Source organism: Otolemur garnettii, unplaced genomic scaffold, assembly GCF_000181295.1.
Source record: "Otolemur garnettii isolate 467f Iridium unplaced genomic scaffold, OtoGar3 scaffold00158, whole genome shotgun sequence".
NCBI lineage: Eukaryota > Metazoa > Chordata > Mammalia > Primates > Galagidae > Otolemur > Otolemur garnettii.
This window is the reverse complement of record NW_003852553.1, coordinates 3,244,946-3,265,723: the sequence shown is the minus strand read 5'-3', so window position 1 is coordinate 3,265,723 and position 20,778 is coordinate 3,244,946. Positions and strand designations below refer to the sequence as shown.

Genomic DNA, 20,778 nt, shown 5'->3' with positions numbered 1-20,778 from the left:
CCAGCTACTCGGGAGGCTGAGGCAGGAGAATCCCCTAGGCCCAAGAGCTGGAGATTGCTGTGACAACACAGCACTCTACCGAGGGCAATGAAGTGTAAGGTGACCAGATTTTAACATTGGTAAAGGGGGACACCATTGACAGGGGTGGGGGGTTGTCTTAATTAAAAATTTGGTCTATATGAAGCAACAAAAATTTTCAAAGAATGCAAAAATAGTATTGTAATATATATATTTTAATTTCAACATAAGTACAATTTACAAATATAATACATTAAAAAGAAAATTATGTATAGGGCGGCGCCTGTGGCTCAAAGGAGTAGGGCGCCGGCCCCATATGCCAAAGGTGGCGGGTTCAAACCCAGCCCTGGCCAAAAAAAAAAAATATGTATAGTATTTTATTCTTTGGCATATTTCTCATTTGAGCGAATTTTTTTTTTAGTAGATTCCACCTGGGCGACATTGCCCAGGAGGGGAGTAGGGAGTTTACATTAGCCTTCTCATTTCCAAATGAAGTTACATTAACCTCTTCATTCTCAAATGGAGTTACATTAACTTTTCAGCAGCCGAAAACCGTATATTCGGCTCGGCGCCTATAGCTCAACCGGCTAAGGCGCCAGCCACGTACACCTAAAGTGGCGGGTTCTAATTCCCAGCCCGGACCCGCCAAACAACAATGACGGCTGCAACCAAAAAAAAAAAAAAAATGGCCAGGCGTTGTGGCGGGCGCCTGTCGTCCCAGCTACTTGGGAGGCAGAGGCAGGAGACTCGCTTGAGCCCAGGAGTTGGAGGTTGCTGTGAGCTGTAATGCCACGGTACTCTACCCAGGGGAACAGCTTGAGGCTCTGTCTCAAAAAAAAAAAAAAGAAAACCGTATATTCCCTTCCCATTGTCCCGCTTGTCGTGCATTCTTTCCCAAAAATCGGGACATTTTTTAAAACGCCGCGGGACAAATTGTTAAAAAGCGGGACGTCTGGTCACCTTAATAAAGTGAGACTGTGTCTCAAAAAAAAAAAAGTGCCTTGAGCACCTTCTACATCTCTTAAGATAAAAAAACGGAGTTACATACGTCAGGAGAGGAAATCAAACCGGGGTCGGGATCTCACTTTGTAAGACAAAGCCTAAGGTTTTCAGGTAGAGGTCACCTGGGCAAGCACCAAAGTACTTAAACAGCTGCAGTCCCTTAATGGGGGTGGGACCGACGTGTCTCGGAAGCCAAGACGCCCCGCCCCGGGGACAAGGGCGCATGCGGGGTTCTCCTCCATTCCCGCCTCTGGGCGGGGCCGCGCCGGCGCCCGCGCTACTGCCTCCGGCGGCTCCCAGGCTCCCGCGCCTGCGTACTACCGTCAGCCACGCCCCCCGCCTGGCTACCTTCCGGGTGCGCGCTGAACATGGTGTTGTCTGAGCTGGCCGTGCGCCTTAACTGCGCGGAGTACAAGAACTGGGTAAAGGCAGGTCACTGCCTACTGCTGCTTCGCAGCTGTCTGCAGGGCTTCGTCGGCCGCGAGGTGCTCTCCTTCCACCAAGGCCTGCTCACTGCAGCTCCCGGCCTGGGCCCCCGCGCCGCCTGCAGCGGGGGTTCACGATGCAGCCCCCGCGCCCGCCAGGTGAGCACCTGGCTGGAGGCCCTGACTTTCGCCCTCACCCCACCCCATCCTGTCCCTGTTCGAGTACCTAAACGCATTACACCGTTCCTTCCGCGGGGCGGGGCCGGCTACGACGCCCCTCCCTGCTGGGTCCTCTTCACTGCCTTCCTCTGTAGTTTCAGCCTCAGTGTCAGGTGTGCGCAGAGTGGAAACGGGAGATTTTGAGACATCACATCAACAGAAACGGAGATGTATACTGGGGAAACTGCCGGCCAGGCCGCTGGCCTATCGACGCCTGGGAGGTGGCCAAGGTAAGCACCTGCAGCCGGGATGGGAGGAGGCGACAGCGAGTCACCTGGGTGCCCGGAGATCTAGTCTTGTAAAGTCGGGACCTCATTGACAGAGATGCAGAGAGGGAGATTGGTGGGTTGATTAAAGGTAGTGTGTAGGCGGTTCCGGTCTGTTATAATGGACTCAACTCAGTGAAGTAGAAGTTTGCTTCTACCTGTCCGCTTCCTGAAGGCATTTGAGTTTGCTACCCTTGCTTGCAAAATTGTAGGAAAGATTTCTACAAGTGATGCTGGGGGCAAGTATCACGAACATAGGCATAGAGGGAGAATCTTGTAAGGTGTGTTTGAGGGTGGGCTCGCTGAATAGCTCATTTTGACAGCAAGGTTCCATTAGTATGGTGGAGTAAACCAGCAAAAGTTAGGACTAAAAGAGAAAGGATCTTAAGTGCCCAACTAAGGAATAAAACTTTGGGGAGGTAGGGATGGGATAGGCAGCCAGATCTGTCTTCACATCTCAGCAATGTGACTTACTAGCTGGACCCATTGGGAAACTTTTTTGACTTTTTGATGTTTGCCAGAAGCCCAGTAGGGAAGGGGGAGGAGCAGTCAGAAGTGCCTTCCTGGCTCGGCGCCTATAGCTCAACCGGCTAAGGCGCCAGCCACGTACACCTAAGGTGGCGGTTCGAATCCCCAGCCTGGACCCACCAAACAACAATGACGGCTGCAACCAAAAAATAGCCGGGCGTTGTGGCGGGCGCCTGTGGTCCCAGCTACTTGGGAGGCGGAGGCAGGAGACTCGCTTAAGCCCAGGAGTTGGAGGTTGCTGTGAGCTGTGATGCCACGGCACTCTACCCAGGGGGACAGCTTGAGGCTCGGTCTCAAAAAAAAAAAAAAGTGGCTTCCTAACACAAATTGACTTTTGAAGTCAATCTCCCTGCTTGTTAGCAGCAGGCACAGGTGGGCACCTGGGAAGGAGCAGTGTTAGGGAAGCAGGTGATCTGAGTTTGGCTCAGCTGCTGTGATGTGACATTGGGCCAGCCTCTGTTACCTAACCTCAAAAATGAGGAAACTGAGGGGGTAGGAGATGGGCGAAAACCTATCTAATAGGTACAATGAACACTAGCTAGATGATGGGCACACTTATTCTCCTGACTCAAACATAGCAAAATCCATACATGTAGCCAAAAACATTCTTACCCCCATAATATTTTGAAATTAAAAAAAATGAGGTAATTGGACCGTATCAGTGGTCCCTAGATTTTTGGCTACCACCTACACCTTCTACCCAATTTTTTTTTCATTGCTGCCATATTGTTGCCAGCTTCTACTTTTTTTAACCTAGAAAAGAGAAATGACTTAAACAAAACTCTACCCTTTACTGTGACTATCCCTTACCTGTTTGCAGAGGGCTATCCTCCTGGGAATCCTCTTGAAACTTGCTTATGCCACTCTTTCCTCCTCTTGGTTGCCATCACCTGCATACTTTCTAATCCAACCCCATCCTCTCAGTTCCTGGGGTCCCTATTCTAGCATCCTCTGCTCCACACCACCTCAACCTCCCATTTACATGCTCATTCCCTAGACCCTGTCAGCACAGGAAGTCTCAGTATCTAACATCCTACTTGCCTTTGGCACCTGCCCCCGCTCTTTGTCCCTGTACTACTTTTTTTCTTTGAGGCTTCCACTGCCACCCCAATACCCAGAAGCCTTGACCCTCCTGCCTACCTTTGTCACCTATCCAGCTCAGATGGATACTATGGCCCATTATTAAAGTCAGTCCCTTGCAGTTATCTCGGCTTTTTTTCTCCTTTCTCTGAATTTGCCTGGCCCGACTCTAGCCCTGATGACATCATCATCTGCTTTTGCTCAGAATCTCACGAGGGAACTGACTGGTTTCACTTTCATTCTTGATCATGGAGCCCCAGTGATTTGGCCACTTCTCTTTCTCTCTCCACTTCTATTCCAGGAAGCAACTGTTTCTACCTTTCCTTGCCAAGCTTCCACTTCCATTCCTCCACCCTCATTCCCAGCTGTTAACCTTGCTCACACTTCATGGAGTTTGGTGGTTGCCCCAGCCCAGACACATGCAGTCGTCCCTCTGTATCCAAGGGGGGTTGATTCTAAGACTGCCCCTCTAATAGCAGAATCAGTGGATGCTCAAGTCCCTGATATAAAAAGGCTGAGTATTTGCATATAACTCAGGCACATCCTCCCATATACTTTTTAAATCATCTCTGGATTACTTATAATACCTAACAATGTACATGCTATATAAACTGTTGCTATACTATATGTATTTTTAATCTATATTTACTTTTTCTTATTGTACTGTTATTTTTTCCTGAACATTTTTGATACCTGATTGGTTGAATCCACAGATGCAAAACCTATGGATATGGAGGGCCAGCTGTACTTCCTCATTTTTAGCCAAACCTACCAACTTATCTCTATATGTACCATCTTTTTTCATCTGCTACAGAGGAGGAAAGATGCCTCTCTATTATTGCCCTATACCTCCATTTGTGTGTTGGATCTTATCCCTTTCCACCTGCCCAAGGAACTATCTACTCTTCCTCCCTGCTTAATCCCATCATCATATAGAAAGCTTTAATATAAATAGTGCCTTGATTTATTTCAGTTTTTTAAAAGAAAGAAAGGATTAAATAGTTACCATATGACCCAGCAATTCCACTCCTAGGTATATACCGAAGAGAAATGAAAACTTACATCCACTCAAAAACGTGTACACAAATGTTCATAGCAGCACTATTCACACTAGCTGAAAGGTACAAACAACTTACATTTACGTCAGCTGATGAATGGTTTTTTAAGAAATACAGTATATCCATACAATGGAATATTACTTTGCCATAAAAAGGAATGAAGTACTGATACATGTTAGAACATGGATGAATCTTGAAATCATCATGCTAAGTGAAAGAAGCCAGTCACATATTGTAGGATTCCATTTATACAAAATGTCGAAAATTGGCAAATCTACAGAGGCAGAAGTAGATTAGTGGTTGCTAGGGCCTGGGGGATGGCAGCTGATGAATAGGGGGTTTCATTTGGGGGTGATGAAAATGTTCTAAAATTCACTATGAGGATAGTTGCACCACTGTGAATATATAAATACCACTAGTATACACTGTGGAAGAGTGACTTATATCTCAATAAAACTGTTTTTTAAAACACTTGAATAAATACTTAGAAAATAAGATTTAAAAAAAGACTTCCCTCAATTCATTTCTTTCTTTCTTTCTTTTTTTTTTTTTTTTGTAGTTTTTGCAGTTTTTGACTGGGTCTGGGTTTGAACCCGCCACCTCCGGCATCCTCCACCTTTGAGCCACAGGCACCACCTACCTTAATTCATTTCCTCCAGCTTTCTCCTCATTTTTTTTTTTTTTTTTTTAGACAGAGCCTCAAGCTGTCCCCCTGGGTAGAGTGCCGTGGCATTACAGCTCACAGCAACCTCCAACTCCTGGGCTGCCTCAGCCTCCCAAGTAGCTGGGACCACAGGCGCCCGCCACAATGCCCAGCTATTTTTTGGTTGCAGCCATCATTGTTGTTTGGTGGGTCCGGGCTGGGGATTCGAACCCGCCACCTTAGGTGTACGTGGCTGGCGCCTTAGCTGGTTGAGCTATAGGTGTCGAGCCACCTCCTCATTTTTTTTTTTAATCAGCCTTTCATACACATACCAAGCCAAGCTTCTCAAAAAGAAGTTTGATACCTTTTCTCTTTTCCTCAGATTCTACTTACTCTGCAACCCACTCCATCCTGGCTCTGCTCCTGCCACTCCACTATACCTGCGACCTTCAGTTGTCTGGCCTTATTCTTCCCTCTCAGAGGCATTCAGCACTACTGGTGCCTCTTCTTAAAAAACTTTCCTGGCTTTCTGCCCATCTCCATGCCTTTTGTTCAGCCTCCTTATGAGTATCATTTAGCCTCCCTTGGGACTCAGGGCTGGGGCTCTTCTGTCCTTCTGTCCTCCTTTTCTCTGGTGATACTACCCGGGCCCATGGAGTTAAATACTCCCTTTATGCTCATGGCTGCCAAATCAGTGCCCCAGCCCTACCCCTCTCCTGAGCTCCAAATGTACATGTCCAACTGCTTACTTGACCCTCCCTACCAGCTTCTCCACAGCACTTTTTATTTATTTCCAAAGTAGGACTTTTTATCTCGACCCCCACCTCTCCAGAAGCATTATTCTTTCATTTCTTTCCCTCTTACTACCTGCCTTATATATACCTGCAAAATAATTTTGGAATCCTCTCCTCCATCTCCACATCACAGTTCTCACCCTCTCCTGCCTGGCTTTGGGGACCTCTGGTTGGTTCTTCACACAGCAGGATGTGCGGGCTTCAAACAGGAATCAGATCGTTTCATCCCCTTGTCCAAAACCCTTGGGTAGCTTCCTGATGGCCTTAGAGTAAAGTCTGCACTCCCAGAGGAAGGGAGCTGATAAAGCTCAGCATGACCGGACCCCTGTTTATTTCTCCTGCCTTGTCTCCTCCTACTCAGTGAAGAGACACAAGAGGTTAGAGAGAGAGAGGCAGTAACATGTTCCTCTCCACTGCGTGTTTGCTGTGTGGGACACGTAGTGTGCAGTACAATTTTAAGAAACTTACTTCACTGCAAGGAGGCAGTAGAGCCTCCCTGCTGGCTTCTACTTCTGAAGAAAGGGAGTAATTACTAAAATAAAACCTTAACATGGAAGAGATTGATCTTGGTGAGAAAATGCCAGAGAGGACCTGCCTTAGAATGGAAAGGAAAAATGATGCCTGGTTTGGAGACACTTAAGGCCCCTCTAACTTCACATGTTCTTCTCAGCAGCAGGTGAATTAAGCAATATTTGCGTTAGTTTGCCTGTGGTAAGTTAGCCTCTTTGTTAACCTTTGTAGCACCCCGTACTAGGCTTCTCTCAGAGGGTTGGCAGTGTCGGTAGCTGTTATGGCATGGGAAGATCGTGATGGTACTGTCTACTTTACCTTCTGATAGGGGCCACTTAGCATCTACCAAGTTTTTCTTAGTTACATGAGGCTCAGGTGTATAATTCTACCACCATTGGGAACATAGCCCTAAATCTCCTTGGGGTACATCAGCACTTACCCCAGCCTTTTCAGAATACTGTTGTGAGCAGCCCTGTAGGAGCCCAGTAGTTGCTTATCTACTGAAATGTGTTTGCTTTCGATGGAACAGGTCGCTTTTATTTAGAGTTCTAATTATATGTAATTTTTTGTATGTCATCTGTTCTACTCCCTTGGCAGGAAAGTACCCATGAAATTCTTAGCCTGGTAAAGTTATTGCATCCAATGTAAGTTGGGAAATACTTTAGGAAAGAACTATGCCTAAGCTTTGCCAGAATACCATTTTGGGAGTCTGCGCCATAAAAATCCTACTAAAGGCACCATCATGCTAGATTCTAGAACAAGGTCCTTCTGGTATGTGCAGTATCTCAAATTCATAGGATTCCAGCTGTAACTCCTAGGTGGGTCTTTCTCACCTTGCACCATTGATGTGATAATTGCCAGCATTTATGGCCTGTTAATGAGCGTGTGTGGGGCACTGTGTTGGAGCTTTACCTGCATTCACTTATTTAATTCTCACAGCATCCTTTGAGGTAGATGAGAACAGTTATTCCCCATTTACTGATGAGGAATCTGAGGATAAGTAACTTGGCCAGGGTTACACATCTGACAAGTAGCAGAGCTGGCATTTGAACCCAGTTAGTTCTGTTGCACTCCTAAGCCCAAACTCTCAACTTAATACTACTGTACTGAGTTTTCTCAAGTCATTTAAAAAGTGTCCACTTTCGAGTAATTGTGTTATTTTTAAATCTTCTTCAGCAACTCAGCTAGTGAAATTTTTTTCTTTTCCTCTGAATGCTTCAGGAATTTGCGTGTCATTCTTGCACAGGGTTTATGCTAACCTTCTCTGTATTGCTTCAGTTTTGGTATATATGCTGCCAAAGCAAGCATGTCGGTCACTGGAATTTCAGTAAGGAAGCAAAAGGTGACATCCTACCTGTACTTTCTGCTTATGTGCCCTTCAGACAGGACAGAAAACCAGTTATGTCAGGTACACCTAATAGCAGAGGGATAGAGAAGCTCTTCAGATACTGCTCTTGGTCAAGGCTGTGACACTGGTTTCCCTGCTTGCATTGTGGACTCATGTGCCTCTAACTTGAAACCTCCGTGCGTAAGAGAATTTCAGCCAGTCATTATCTGGAAAATTAGCAAATAACTGTTGTCTCTCCAGCTCCTAGAGTTGGAGGAGACTCAGGTCTCTCTCCTGCCTCCTTGTACTGCAGGCCTACATGCCCCGAGGACTGACAGACAAACAAGGACCTGAAGAATGTGATGCAGTTGCTCTTTTAAGTCTTATCAACTCCTGCGATCATTTTGTGATTGATCGAAAAAAAGTCACAGAGGTAAGAGAGCTGTCAGAATTTGAAACCATACACTGAGTCAGTTGGGTGGGTACTGGGGACCAGCCGTGAAACACACTCTGTGATGCTAAGTCAGCCATGCAGCCATAGCATACAGTAGTTCCCCAGAATAGCAGGTGCCAAGAGAGTTTGACTTGTATCTACTTATCATGTATGCATACCATCTATAATAGATGTCCTCAAACAATGGCCCACGGGCCACATGCAGCCCACCTAGGACATTTATCTGGCCCAACGGGTGTTTTTGCCACCACTGCCTGTCCTGCTTAACAACCAACTCATCCAAATTATGCACATGATCCCAAGAAAGTTTTAGCCCATCTCATCTAAAGACCACCCTGACTGATTTTGTCACTAACAGAGCCTTTCTAAGGGGCCAGATACAGTGGCTCATGCCTGTAAGCCTAGCATGCCTGAGCTCCCAGGTTCGAGACCAGCCTGAGCCAGAGTGAGACCCTATCTCTAAAAATAGCCGAGCGTTGTGGCAGGTGCCTGTAGTCCCAGCTACTAGGGAGGCTGAGGCAAGAAAATCACTTAAGCCCAAGAGTTTGAGGTTGCTGTGAGCTATGGTGCCACGGCACTCTACCCAGGGTGCCAAAGTGAGGTTCTGTCTCAAAAAAATAGAGCTTTTCTGTGATTTTCTTTTGGAGTCACAAGATCTGTTTACCTGGCTGAGCATGGTGACTCATGCCTATAATCCTAGCACTCTGGGAGGCCAAGGCAGGTGGATTGCCTGAGCTCACAGGTTCAAGACCAGCATGAGCAACAGCGAGACCCTGTCTCTAAAAATAGCCAGGTGTTATGATGGGCGCCTTTAGTTCCAGCTACTTGGGAGGCTGAGACAAGAGAATTGTTTGAGCCCAAGAGTTTGAGGTTGCTGTGAGCTGTGATGCCATGGCACTCTACTGAGGCTGACAAGTGAGACTCTATCTCAAAAAAAAATCTGTTTACCCCATTGTTTGATTTTGAAGCCTTTTATCTTTTTATCTCTCTATAGTTGATTAAGTGTCGTAATGAGATTATGCACTCTTCAGAAATGAAAGTATCTTCTACATGGCTTCAAGATTTTCAGATGAAGATCCAAAATTTTCTGAATGAATTCAACAATATCCCAGAAATTGTGACAGTATACTCCAGAATAGAACAGGTAAAAGTCATATTTAATAATTCTGACATACAGAACCAAAGGGGAAAAAGTGACTACTCATTTAGAATTTTAAGTTTATTGGATTTAAACTAAATTTTAGAACATAAGCAGAGGAAAGTATGCTGATAGAAATCTGGAATTATACAAGGCCAGTAAGCTTTTCTATGGCCACAGTATGTTATTAATTAATAATGTTTAATTATAAGTTCTTTGAGTAATTCAGTGGACTATCTTTTCTATAAAATTGGTTCATATAAATATATCCCACCAGCTATTGACATCTGACTGGGCTGTTCACATCCCTGAGGAAGATCAGCGAGATGGGTATGAATGTGAAATAGAAACCTACCTAAGTGAGAGCCAAATTAATGAAATAGAGATGCAGTTACTAAAGGAAAAACTTCAAGAGATGTACCTTCAAGCAGAAGAACAAGAGATGTCGCCTGAAGAGGTAAAAAGAAAAACATTACATCATCTGTTTGAGTAAACAACACAAAGAAAGGTGCCAGGGAGAAAGAGTAGCTCATTTTAACATAACGCCAACTGTGCTTATGATTTATAAATCAATTTCCAGAAGTGAATATTCTTTTGGCACAGGTTAATGTGAAAATATTTTCACTTAATCAGGAAACATTTGAGTGCCTAATCTGTGCCATAAAGTAGAAAAGCATGGTAAAGGCACAGCAATTCTTGGGGAAAAAATGTGCTGGGGGGTTCTTCACTGGCAGAGGGGATTGCCATAAAAGGCTTTGCTGAGAAGGTGCTGTTGAGCTGAGACTCAAAGAAATCAAATAAGAGTTTGACAAATTGGGCTTGGCGCCTGTGGCTCAAGTGGCTAAGGCACCAGCCACATACACCTAAGGTGGCGGGTTCGAATCCCCAGCCCGGGCTCGCCAAACAACAATGATGGCTGCAACCAAAAAATGGCCAGGCTTTGTGGCGGGCGCCTGTGGTCCCAGCTACTTGGGAGGCTGAGACAGGAGACTTGCTTGAGCCCAGGAGTTGGAGGTTGCTGTGAGCGTGATGCCATGACACTCTACCCAGTGGGGATAGCTTGAGGCTCCGTCTCAAAAAAAGAAAAAAAGAGTTTGACAAATTGGCAAGTGAAAAAGGCCATTCTTGGGGCACAGCATTCACAAAGGCATGAAAGAGGCTTGACAGTGACAGGCAAGCATAGCAGGTAGTTAGGTGTGAGGGTGGTAAAGTAAGCTGAAGCCATATGTTGAAAGGCTTTCTGTGCCATGCCAAGTGCTTTGATCCTTATTCCCAAAAAGCAATAGGGAGCCGACAGATGATTTTAAGCAAGAAAGAGTGAAAGAATCAGATATGGCTTTTAGAAAGTTAATTCTTATGGCATTTGGGGGTTAGACAAGTCACCAGCAACTAGTGGTGAGGCTCTTCTAGTTGTGTGAGGGTGAGAGAGAGAACAGAAACTAAAGGATAGAGAAGAGGAGCTGATTCTGCCCAGGTAGACCTGATGGATCTTAGTGTCTGGTTAGATTACTAGGAGCATGACATTAGGGTATAAAAGGGTGGAGAGGGGTGGAGGTTTAAAGGCTCATCAAGGTTTCTAGCTTAGGACCTTCAGGGTAATGATGGTCTAATAGGAGGCTGGGTGTGGTGTCTCATGCCTGTAATCCTAGCACTCTGGGAGGCTGAAGCAAGGAAATGCCTTGAGCTCAGGAGTTGAAGACCAGCCTGAGGAAGAGGGAGACCCTGTCTCTACTAAGAATAGAAAAATAATTTGGGCTTTGTGGTGGGTACCTATAGTCCCAGCTACTCAGGAGGCTGAGGCAGGAGGATCACTTGAGTTCAGGAGTATGAGGTTGCATTGAGCTATGATGTTGCTACTGCACTATAGCCCAGGCAGTAGAATGAGACTCTGTTTCAAAAAAAGGGAAGGAAAGGAAAAAGGTAAATAATTTACACATACTTTAAAATCATTGCTGCTTTCTTAAACTTGGTGAGAGAACTCCTTTCACAGAGATCCACAGGGAAGCTTAGGGAAAAGGGGCAATGATAAAGTATACTCAGGGCCATTGGGAACAGGATAAAAAATGTCACTCCATTTGTCATATTTCAGAAATATTTATTGAGCACCTATTATGGCATGCATGAGTGAACAGAATAGACAAAGATCCCTGTAGTGGAAAACAGACTTCGAGCAGTAAACATAATAAGTAAGTGATAAGGTGCAGTGGAGGGAGAAACACGGTATAGAGCACAGTGGGGACAAGTGTCAGGTTGTAATATGGTGGTCAAGGTGGCCTCATCGAGAAGACTTAGCAATTCCTTGAAGTAGGTGAGGATTCCCCACGTATGTATCTGGAGGAAGTGTATTTGGCAGAAGGAACAGCAAGTTGAGAAGTGCGGCTGGAATGGAGGGAGGGAAAGAATAGTGGGTAAGGAGGTCAGCAAAATGAAGGGGGAGGAAGCAGGACTTCTGAGCCATTGCAAAGTCAAGGACCCTGCTGGCTTTGTGGTGAGGATGCCCTGTTGGTAGTGGAGGAGAGGAGCAGAGAGAGAAGCAAGGACACCTGGAATGAGGTCAGTGTCCAGATAAGAGATGATGGTAGTTTGGACCAGCGTGGAAGTGTAGACGTGGTAAGAAGGTGGGTGGGTGTGACATGACATGTGAAAGAAAGAGGTCAAAGACAAGGCCAGGAGTTTTGGCTTAAATGACTGGAAAAAGGAAGTTGCTGAGCATCTTTTGCCTAGAACAGTAGACCAGCAAGCACATAATAAATTATCAATAAATTTAAAATTTGTTAAATGTGTGAAGGATAAAAGGAATGTACCAGGCACAGTGCTAAATGCTTTTAGTAGATTATTTCTGGTCTTCCCAAGAACCCTTGGTGGTGTTGGTGTCATCCTTAATTTGCATACATAGCAATAAGCTCAGAGAGGTCAAATGTCTGCTCACTGTCACACAGCTAGTTAAATGACGAAGCTGGGCTTCAGTGTCCAAATCTGTGTGACTGCTTTCTATAATTTTTCCGATATTTTCCATTTTTCATTCTCTACTTCCTTTCCCCTCTTTACATATAAATGTGCGAAGCCTTCCCCATACTTAAAAAAATAACCTCCTTTTGACTGCCTCCTTCCCTTCAAGCTAAAATAATCGTCTCAGCCAGAGCATCTCTTAAAGCACATTTCAAGGGCAAGTGCATTTATTGCTTTTCACAAAAAGGAAAACTGAAGTTCCAACAAATGTCAATTATGGGGCACTCTTATTGGAGACAATGAGAAAGAATGGTGACTGGGAATAGGAAAAAACTGAAACTTAAACAAAGGAAAAGAAACTAAGTGGAATAGAGAGCAAACTAGTTCTGAGAGTCTGCAGAGAGGGTCAGGAGGAGACAGCACAGGATCATCAAGTGGTAAAGTCTCCATCCTTGATGACTTGGGGGAAGGGGACCCCACTGAGGGCCAAAAGTCCGTCTGGAAGCATGTGCTATGATACAAAGACCTGACTAGTGCAGTCATGGGCATCTGATGGCCACAGGAAGACGCTGAGCTTTGCCTAGGACACCAAGCACAGTCAGTAAGAGCTAACAGTTACTAATGCCTGCTGTGGGTAATGTCATTGGAATGATCTTCATTTCACATTTCTATGATTTTCAGATTTATTATTTAAAGGTCAGGCATCTTGCAGAAGCTCTAGGCTGGTTTCCAGCCATGAAATAAACAGCTCCACCTGAGGGACACAGCCCTAGTCAACTTTACTAACTAATCTGAAGCCCTCTGGTCATCTTCAGCTCCTCCCTGTTCATCTGGCGCAGCCTCAGCCAGCCTTCCCTGTCCCTTCCAGCCCCATCAGCTATTGACCAGCATCCAGCAATTTCACTTGCCCACACAACAGTAACATGAGTACTTGCAGAGGCTCCAACCTAGACCTGGTCCCTAAGAATCAGTTCTGTACACCTGCTGGGGTAGGGTACCCCATCACTTTCGTCATTAGATAATCTTGACTTAGCTTGGACCCATTTGTAAACATTCACCACACCCTCAAAATATGAGTATCATGTCTTTGTAATAGGCATAGTAACCAGTGAGGGTATTCTAGGACAAGCCCCTTGAAAACACTTCCATAGTACTCTTCCATGAATACTTTTATTAACTTAAAAGATAAAGTATATTGCTAGAGGGAGTTTAAATTGGTACAATCTCTATCGATGGCAGTTTTGGCAAAATCTATTAAAATTTTGGCTTGGCGCCTATAGCTCAACCGGCTAGGGTGCCAGCCACGTACACCTAAGGTGGCGGGTTCGAATCCCCAGCCCGGACCCGCCAAACAACAATGACGGCTGCAACCAAAAAAATAGCCAGGCATTGTGGCGGGCACCTGTGGTCCCAGCTACTTGGGAGGCGGAGGCAGGAGACTCGCTTGAGCCCAGGAGTTGGAGGTTGCTGTGAGCTGTAATGCCACAGCACTCTACCCAGGGGGACAGCTTGAGGCTCTGTCTCAACAAAAAAAAAAAAAAAAAAAAAAAAAAAAATTTGCCAAAACTTAAAGCAGGATCGGAAATGAAATTGCATTTCCCTTCTAAAAACAGATCCTACAGACTTGTCCCTTATGCAAAATGACACACATACCAGGTTAGTTATTGTAGTGTTTTTTTTGTCTTAGCAGAAGGATCAAAATAATATGTTAGAATAGGAAATATCTATTACTGGAATGCTATTCCGGCATTAAAAAAGATAATGAGGCCACTTTTTATAATCTCATATATTGATAGAAGAGACCAGTGGTGTCTAGAATGCTGCCATTTGTGTTTTTAAAAATGTGTATATACACATGCTCACATGTAATGGCATAGAATAGCTCCGGAAACATAGGAAATTGTTCATTTGGGTCACCTCTAGGGAGAGGAGCTGGGTGACTAAGGACAGTTTGGAAGAGGACTGACTTTTTATCTTGTACGCTTGTGTTGATTTTGAATTTATTTATGCATGCATGCATGTATATGTATATTTAATAGTAATAAATGTATAGGTTCAAAGTGAAAGACCTTCATTTTATTTTTATATGTACACATGTACATATACAAATATATGGGGTATGTATGAAATGAAGCCTTTTCATACAAATGCAGGAGGTTTTAAAAGCAAAAACAGTGGCCGGGCATGGTGGCTCATGCCTGTAATCCTAGCACTCTGGGAGGCCAAGGCAGGTGGATTGCTTAAGCTCAGGAGTTCGAGACCAGCCTGAGTAAGAGCGAGACCTCATCTCTACTAAACTAGCCAGGCCCTGTGGTGGGTGCCTGTATTCCCAGCCACTTGGGAGGCAGAGACAAGAAGATCACTTGAGCCCAGGCGTTTGAGATTGCTTTGAGCTATGACACCACAGCACTCTCTACCCAGGGTGACAGAGTGAGATTCTGTGTCAAAAAAAAAAAAAGCAAAATAATTTGAGGAGATAAACAAATACCGCTTTGTTTGGTGCCAGAAGCAGTTTTACTGGATTGTGTTGTGGGTTTTTTTTTCCCTGAGTGGAAGATGCTTTTTTTTTTTAAAGAGTTTGTTTTGTGGCTCGGCGCCTATAGCTCAACCAGCTAAGGCGCCAGCCACGTACACCTAAGGTGGCGGGTTCGAATCCCCAGCCCGGACCCGCCAAACAACAATGACGGCTGCAACCAAAAAAAAAATAGCCGGGCGTTGTGGCGGGCACCTGTGGTCCCAGCTACTTGGGAGGCGGAAGCAGGAGACTTGCTTGAGCCCAGGAGTTGGAGGTTGCTGTGAGCTGTAATGCCACGGCACTCTACCCAGGGGGACAGCTTGAGGCTCTGTCTCAAAAAAAAAAAAAAAAAAAAAAAAAAAGAGTTTGTTTTGTTTTGTTTTTCAAACTTTAACTTGTCTGCGGACAGATGCCTATAGCCAAGATTCTGTCTCTTGGTGGACACATGAACAAGAAGCCAATCTTGGGGCTACTAAGTTCTTCATTTGAATTACAAGTCTTCTGTAAAATTGTCAAAGCTGCACGTTGTATGTTTTCTTCGTACAGATCTCAAATCAACTGGAAGTGGTGACAGAATTTCTGAGAAACAATGAGGATCTTAGAAACGGTCTTACAGAAGATATGCAGAAGCTAGACAGCCTCTGTCGGCAACATCAAAAACTGGATTCAAAGGAACCTGGGAGACAGACACCTGAAAGGAAGGCCTGAGGTGAGGTTAGGCATATCACGTTAAATAAGACCAGATAGCCTCATTGCTTTGATGACGGCTGCATTCTTTTGTGAGGCTGTAATGAACACACAACCATCTAATCTGAAGTTTCCCTATGTCCTTATTATTTCAGAGAAAGGACACTGAGTTTTGTGCTCTTCCTATAATTAATGGTTCTCACATCTGTGAAGTAATTTAACATCAGTTCCCTGACAGCTTTGTTTAGTCAAACACACCTGAAGTCACTGGTGCTCTAGAATTGAGCAAATCAACTTTATAGCATAATTAAGAAGCATTTCTACTGTAAAAAGATGCCATTGGTGCCCAGTTCTTACTGTGGCATTAATAGTAGCAATTGGCTAGTTTCCGTAAGGAAAACTTGTTAACATACTTAACTGTCTTCAGTATTTTACTTCCCCCCAAATAAAGAAAAATAAAATATTTTCTTTCCTTTTAGGTTGCCCTTCGAGAAAAATCAGGCATGTTTATAAAAGTCAGCATGGTTTCCATCTCAGATGCAAAAGGAAAAAGTTACCAAATGATTGTACCCCAACAAAAAGGAATTTTTATTGTTTTGTCCTGCACCTTCCTTTGACTCTTTTGGAGTATTTTTCTTTAATATTTAGAAACTTGGGGCTATATAATCTAAACCAATCCAAAAATATTAGATACTCCTGTACCCACACTTGTTACCATCCAGGGATCTTTTGCTATTTTAAAGATGAGTTTCTTTTCTGGTCCTAAACTATAGCTGCTTGACATATTAAAGGCTGTGTTTGACCTGACCTGTGCCAAAGGCCAAACACACCCTGCTCCCTCATTGGCAGACAATCCTATTCCCACTGCCTGCTACCTGCATGCTTGTAAGGATGTCCAAGGGTGGGCTGAGATTACTATAGAAGCCTTTCCTTTTTAGAAGGCAAGAAGAAAAATAGCCTGAAAGTGCATGTTCTAGCCACTTCCAATTAGCACAGAGTTCTTACTCCCAGGTTTGAGTAGCTCAAGGCTGATCAGTGAGGGGCTGCAGAATGGTGACTGCAGGCTAGGGTGTCCAGGGAAGCAGGGGTGTCAAGGGAAGGCGCCTCAGCTGACAGCTTATTTATGGTATACCTGGGAAAAGGAAACTCCCATGGTGGTCACGGCTATTTTTGTCCAGTTATATCCCCAGTGCCAAGCTCAGGGCCTGTCCCTCACGTGCCCAGTGAATGTTTCCTTGACTGAAGAGTCATCTGTTAGCCTAGAAATATTTGTTGGCCTAAATATCATTAGTTAGACTATTAACTAACTAATAATAGTTAGACTATTAACTTGTCCTTTGTTATGAAATTTAAGAATAAAATCTAAACTTTCTTATGGAAATTCAAAGACATCATTTTCTTTGAACAAATTCATGCTTACTTCCTTTATTTACCCAAAAAGCAATCCACTCCTTTCTTCATTCTGATTTCCTGAACTGTGCAACTTCAGCCCCATTGTATGCAGTGGTCTGTAGGGCCAGCCTCACTTTCACCTTCCCTTCCATCTGCTCACTTCCAAGGCTAGTGGTACTTAACTGGGTCACATTGCCTTTGGACCTTGAGGAACAGAATTGCCATGCTCCCCAGTGCCTGGAGAAATCGCCCCATTCCAAGCCCAAGTAAAAAACCTGCTTTTCCTATTCATCTACCCACCAAGGTTGTAATCTGTAGAGAATGGTCAGAGGGTAGGGGTATATTTGGTATATACGTTTACATTAAAATGCATTTAATATAATTTTTATAAAACCACTATGTGTGTACCAATGTGTCTACTTTCTGCGTTAATCTTTCCAGTTACTATTTTGTCTTTCGTCTTACATTTTCTCTGTCCCTTCATTTCATGAAGTTCCTTGAGAAGACTTCAATTGTAAAACAAGAAGAATTTTTATTCATTGTCTCTTTCAAACTAAGAAACTTAATGAAACATTTCCTAGCTTCTAGGTATGAGATACAAAACTTGGGATCACATAGAATCTTGATTCACTAACCAATTTAAGACCTAATTTGTAACTTTAGGAATTTGGGGTTCTAAACATTGCCATTTTAGACCTGTGTCTAGTTAGTTTTTCCTTATTTATCCAACAAGCATTTATCAACTCAATCATGTGCCAGACACTGAAGTAGTTACAAACATATAAGGATTTGTAGGGTGGGTGTGGATGACGGTGTACAGGCTGTCATCTTATTGCATTTTCCTGCTCTGATAAGGATATTGTTTGGAGAACTTTATACTGGCAACATTTCATTACATTTCATTGGAGAGAAGAAGACGTGTGCACAGAGGGTTTTAAAGCAAATGTATCCTATACAGAGACCTCAACCTGTGGTAGTTTCTTCACAAAACTGTACAGGTATATGTGCAAAAGGATACATACAACAGCACTGTTAACCAGCCATCGAGGGGATATTATGCAACTGTTAGTAAGAATAAGGTAATGCTGCAATGCAGTAATATGGAATGATCTGAGACAAATAAAAAAGCAAAATGTTTAACAATGTATAGCATGCTGTAATACTCTGTATTTTAAAATAACAGGTCTGGAAAGTTTTGTGCTTTTCCCAAGCTATTGTGCTCTTACCCCTGTGAGAAGAAGTAGGCTAGAGGGGATAATTAGAAGGAATTTGGCTTTTCTATTTTATATACTCCCATGTGAAATTTTTATGACAAACATGCACTTGTGTGTTTTGAAATTAAAATTTTTAATTTCAAAGTAATAAAGAGACATGAATAATGTAAATTCAGAGTGCAAGATGTCTGTGTCACATTTCCTTGAATATGCTATAGCCTGCATTTTGTAGCTCCACCTCCAGGGGCACTTGTGGATCATCATGGTCACAGGGAGAAGCCCAATGAGCGGACGATTTTCTGCACAAGGCAGTCTTTGTTTCATCGTGGAGTGCCTTATCCTTCATCTGGCAATATGATTTGTTCTTGACCTCTCCTGAGGACACAACATGTAGTTCATAGTTATGAAAGAATTAGAGGACAAAAATGGTTTTAGCCTTATAGTTGCAAAGATAGAAGGCAGTTCTTTGGATTTACCCTGTTCTTTACCAGGGATCTCAGATAACTTAAGGAGAAAGATATGACATATTAAACTCATAATAAGACACCTGGAATTCTGGGAGATGTACTAAAGTGTGTTGGTGACAAAAACCTCAGCTTCCCAGAGTGCTTGGATAACAGGTGTGAACCAATGTGCCCAGCCTGAAAGGTTCATTTTTATTTTTATTTTTTTATTTTTTGAGACAGAGCCTCAAGCTGTCATCCTAGGTAGAGTGCTATGGCATCACAGCTCACAGCAACCTCCCACTCCTGGGCTCAAGCAATTCTCCTGCCTCCACCTCCCAAGTAGCTGGGACTACAGGCCCCTGCCACAATGCCTGGCTGTTTTTTGGTTGCAGCCCTCGTTGTTTGGTGGGTCCAGGCTGCATTTGAACCCGCCAGCTCAGGTGTTTGTGGCTAGCGCCTTAGCCGCTTGAGCCACAAGCGCCGAGCCAAGGTTCATTTTTATTAAAGTATTAATTACTTACATGACTTGAAACACAAATATCCTAAGGGTTAGATGTCTTAGGCAGGCATGTTATGAATTAGATTTGGTAAGTGGAGCATTGCATTGGAGTAGAGGTGATGTAATCTTTTGGATAGTTTCTATACATTTGTCCTCTAAGTTACAAACTGCAGAGTGGTAGGAAATTATAACTAGAGATTACCTCCTTTTCCCTTACCACATTAATTAGAAACCTACCTGCTTTGAAATGTCTTCAACAGACAGTGGCCTTTTATTGAAATAGATTACAAAATACATTTTGTAAGGCAAGCCTCAAAATATATTAATTTTTACTCATGAAATGGTGAAGTGAAAAAGTCCTTTAGTATTTTAATAAAAATCTTGATAGGTTATGATTCATTTCATAACTAAGAACTAATTTTTATTACTGCATTGTAGTCTGAATCTAATATTATCTTCCACAGACTTCTCAAACCCATGCTGTATGTTAGATGCACATTTGTAATGACCACAGAATTTGAAGCATTTTTTGACATCTCTGTGGGAAAGTGGGCAATGTCCTTACATACTTTCATTACTATCAGGCATGACAGTCTTATTCAGAACCGTGTGTGGTAGCCAACCTTCAAGCACCTGCCTCCTGGTATTTCCACCTTCATATTGTCCTCCCACGGTGTACCAGGGTTAGTCTGTGTGAACATAGCAAAAGTGATGGTATGTCACTTCCAAGATTAGGATTTCCATTTTGGGCTGTCTCAAACATCACTCGGGGAAGCCATGTCATGTCACGAACAGCTCTATAAAGAGGCCTGGTTGAAAGGAACTGAACCCTGCAAACTGTATGAGGAACTTTAAGTGGATCAGCAGTTCCAGCTGACAGCTGAGTCTCTAAACCAGAAGCACCCCACTAAGTCACTCCCAGATTCCCTGATCCTCAAAAATTGTGAGAATTATTGTTTTAAGAGCTCTTAGGTTTTGGGGAGGTTTGTTACACAGCAATATTACTAATGAACTATACTTTCCCATACTTTGGGCTTGTCCCTCCCCCACAATGCAGAATGTGAAACAGAGACTATCTACAAAGAGGACTTCTGCTTAGATACCACAGAAAATAAAGGGAAGTCTTCCAGAGTTCTACTAATGAACCTGTTTATCCAAGAGCTGATGTCTTCAGAACCTTTCAGATAGTTGTTTGCAATTTCTTTGCATTTTAAATCTTTATCAAAAGCAGGGTTTAAGCACTTCTAACCACAAACATTGGAGTTCCCCAATAACCACTCTGGAACTCCCTGCATCCTCCAGAAGCAAAGACAGGGGAAAATTGAGTCAAATTCTAGAGGGCAGCCTCTGCTGTGGTGGTAATGGCCTCACTCCACCTTTTTCTTTCCCCCAGTAGGAAAAGACCCCAGACATTTTTGGTGTAGAGATCTGTGATTGTACCAAGCTTTAAGTCCTGTGTGATACTAACCAGCCTTCTCATGCTTCCTGGTTTAAGAAAAGGCAGTAGGCTCGGCTTCTATAGCTCAACCGGCTAAGGCACCAGCCACGTACACCTAAGGTGGCGGGTTCGAATCCCCAGCCCGGACCCGCCAAACAACAATGATGGCTGCAACC

General features: G+C 43.7%; 1 protein-coding gene and 1 non-coding gene across 2 annotated transcripts; one reads left to right on the top strand and one right to left on the bottom strand.

The window, feature by feature from the left end:
- The first annotated feature begins 1,289 nt into the window (after window positions 1-1,289).
- CUNHXorf38 (chromosome unknown CXorf38 homolog) lies at window positions 1,290-17,402 on the top strand. Its single transcript, XM_003799900.3, has 7 exons — window positions 1,290-1,604; window positions 1,760-1,894; window positions 8,184-8,303; window positions 9,319-9,468; window positions 9,740-9,919; window positions 15,473-15,635; window positions 16,093-17,402. Exons 1-6 carry the CDS (start codon window positions 1,389-1,391, stop codon window positions 15,632-15,634), a joined length of 963 nt encoding a protein of 320 aa, XP_003799948.1. The 5' UTR covers window positions 1,290-1,388; the 3' UTR covers window position 15,635; window positions 16,093-17,402.
- On the bottom strand, window positions 7,745-7,851 carry LOC111728448. Its single transcript, XR_002775738.1, has one exon. It is a non-coding gene; the product is annotated as a U6 spliceosomal RNA (small nuclear RNA).
- Window positions 17,403-20,778: the final 3,376 nt, after the last annotated feature.

Excerpts from the sequence above, each read along its gene's own strand:
- CUNHXorf38 (XM_003799900.3), top strand. The coding sequence starts at position 1,389 with ATGGTGTTGTCTGAGCTGGCCGTGCGCCTTAACTGCGCGGAGTACAAG. Across the intron at positions 1,605-1,759 it reads GCAGCCCCCGCGCCCGCCAG|TTTCAGCCTCAGTGTCAGGT; the intron begins GTGAGCACCTGG and ends CTTCCTCTGTAG. Across the intron at positions 1,895-8,183 it reads ACGCCTGGGAGGTGGCCAAG|GCCTACATGCCCCGAGGACT; the intron begins GTAAGCACCTGC and ends CTTGTACTGCAG.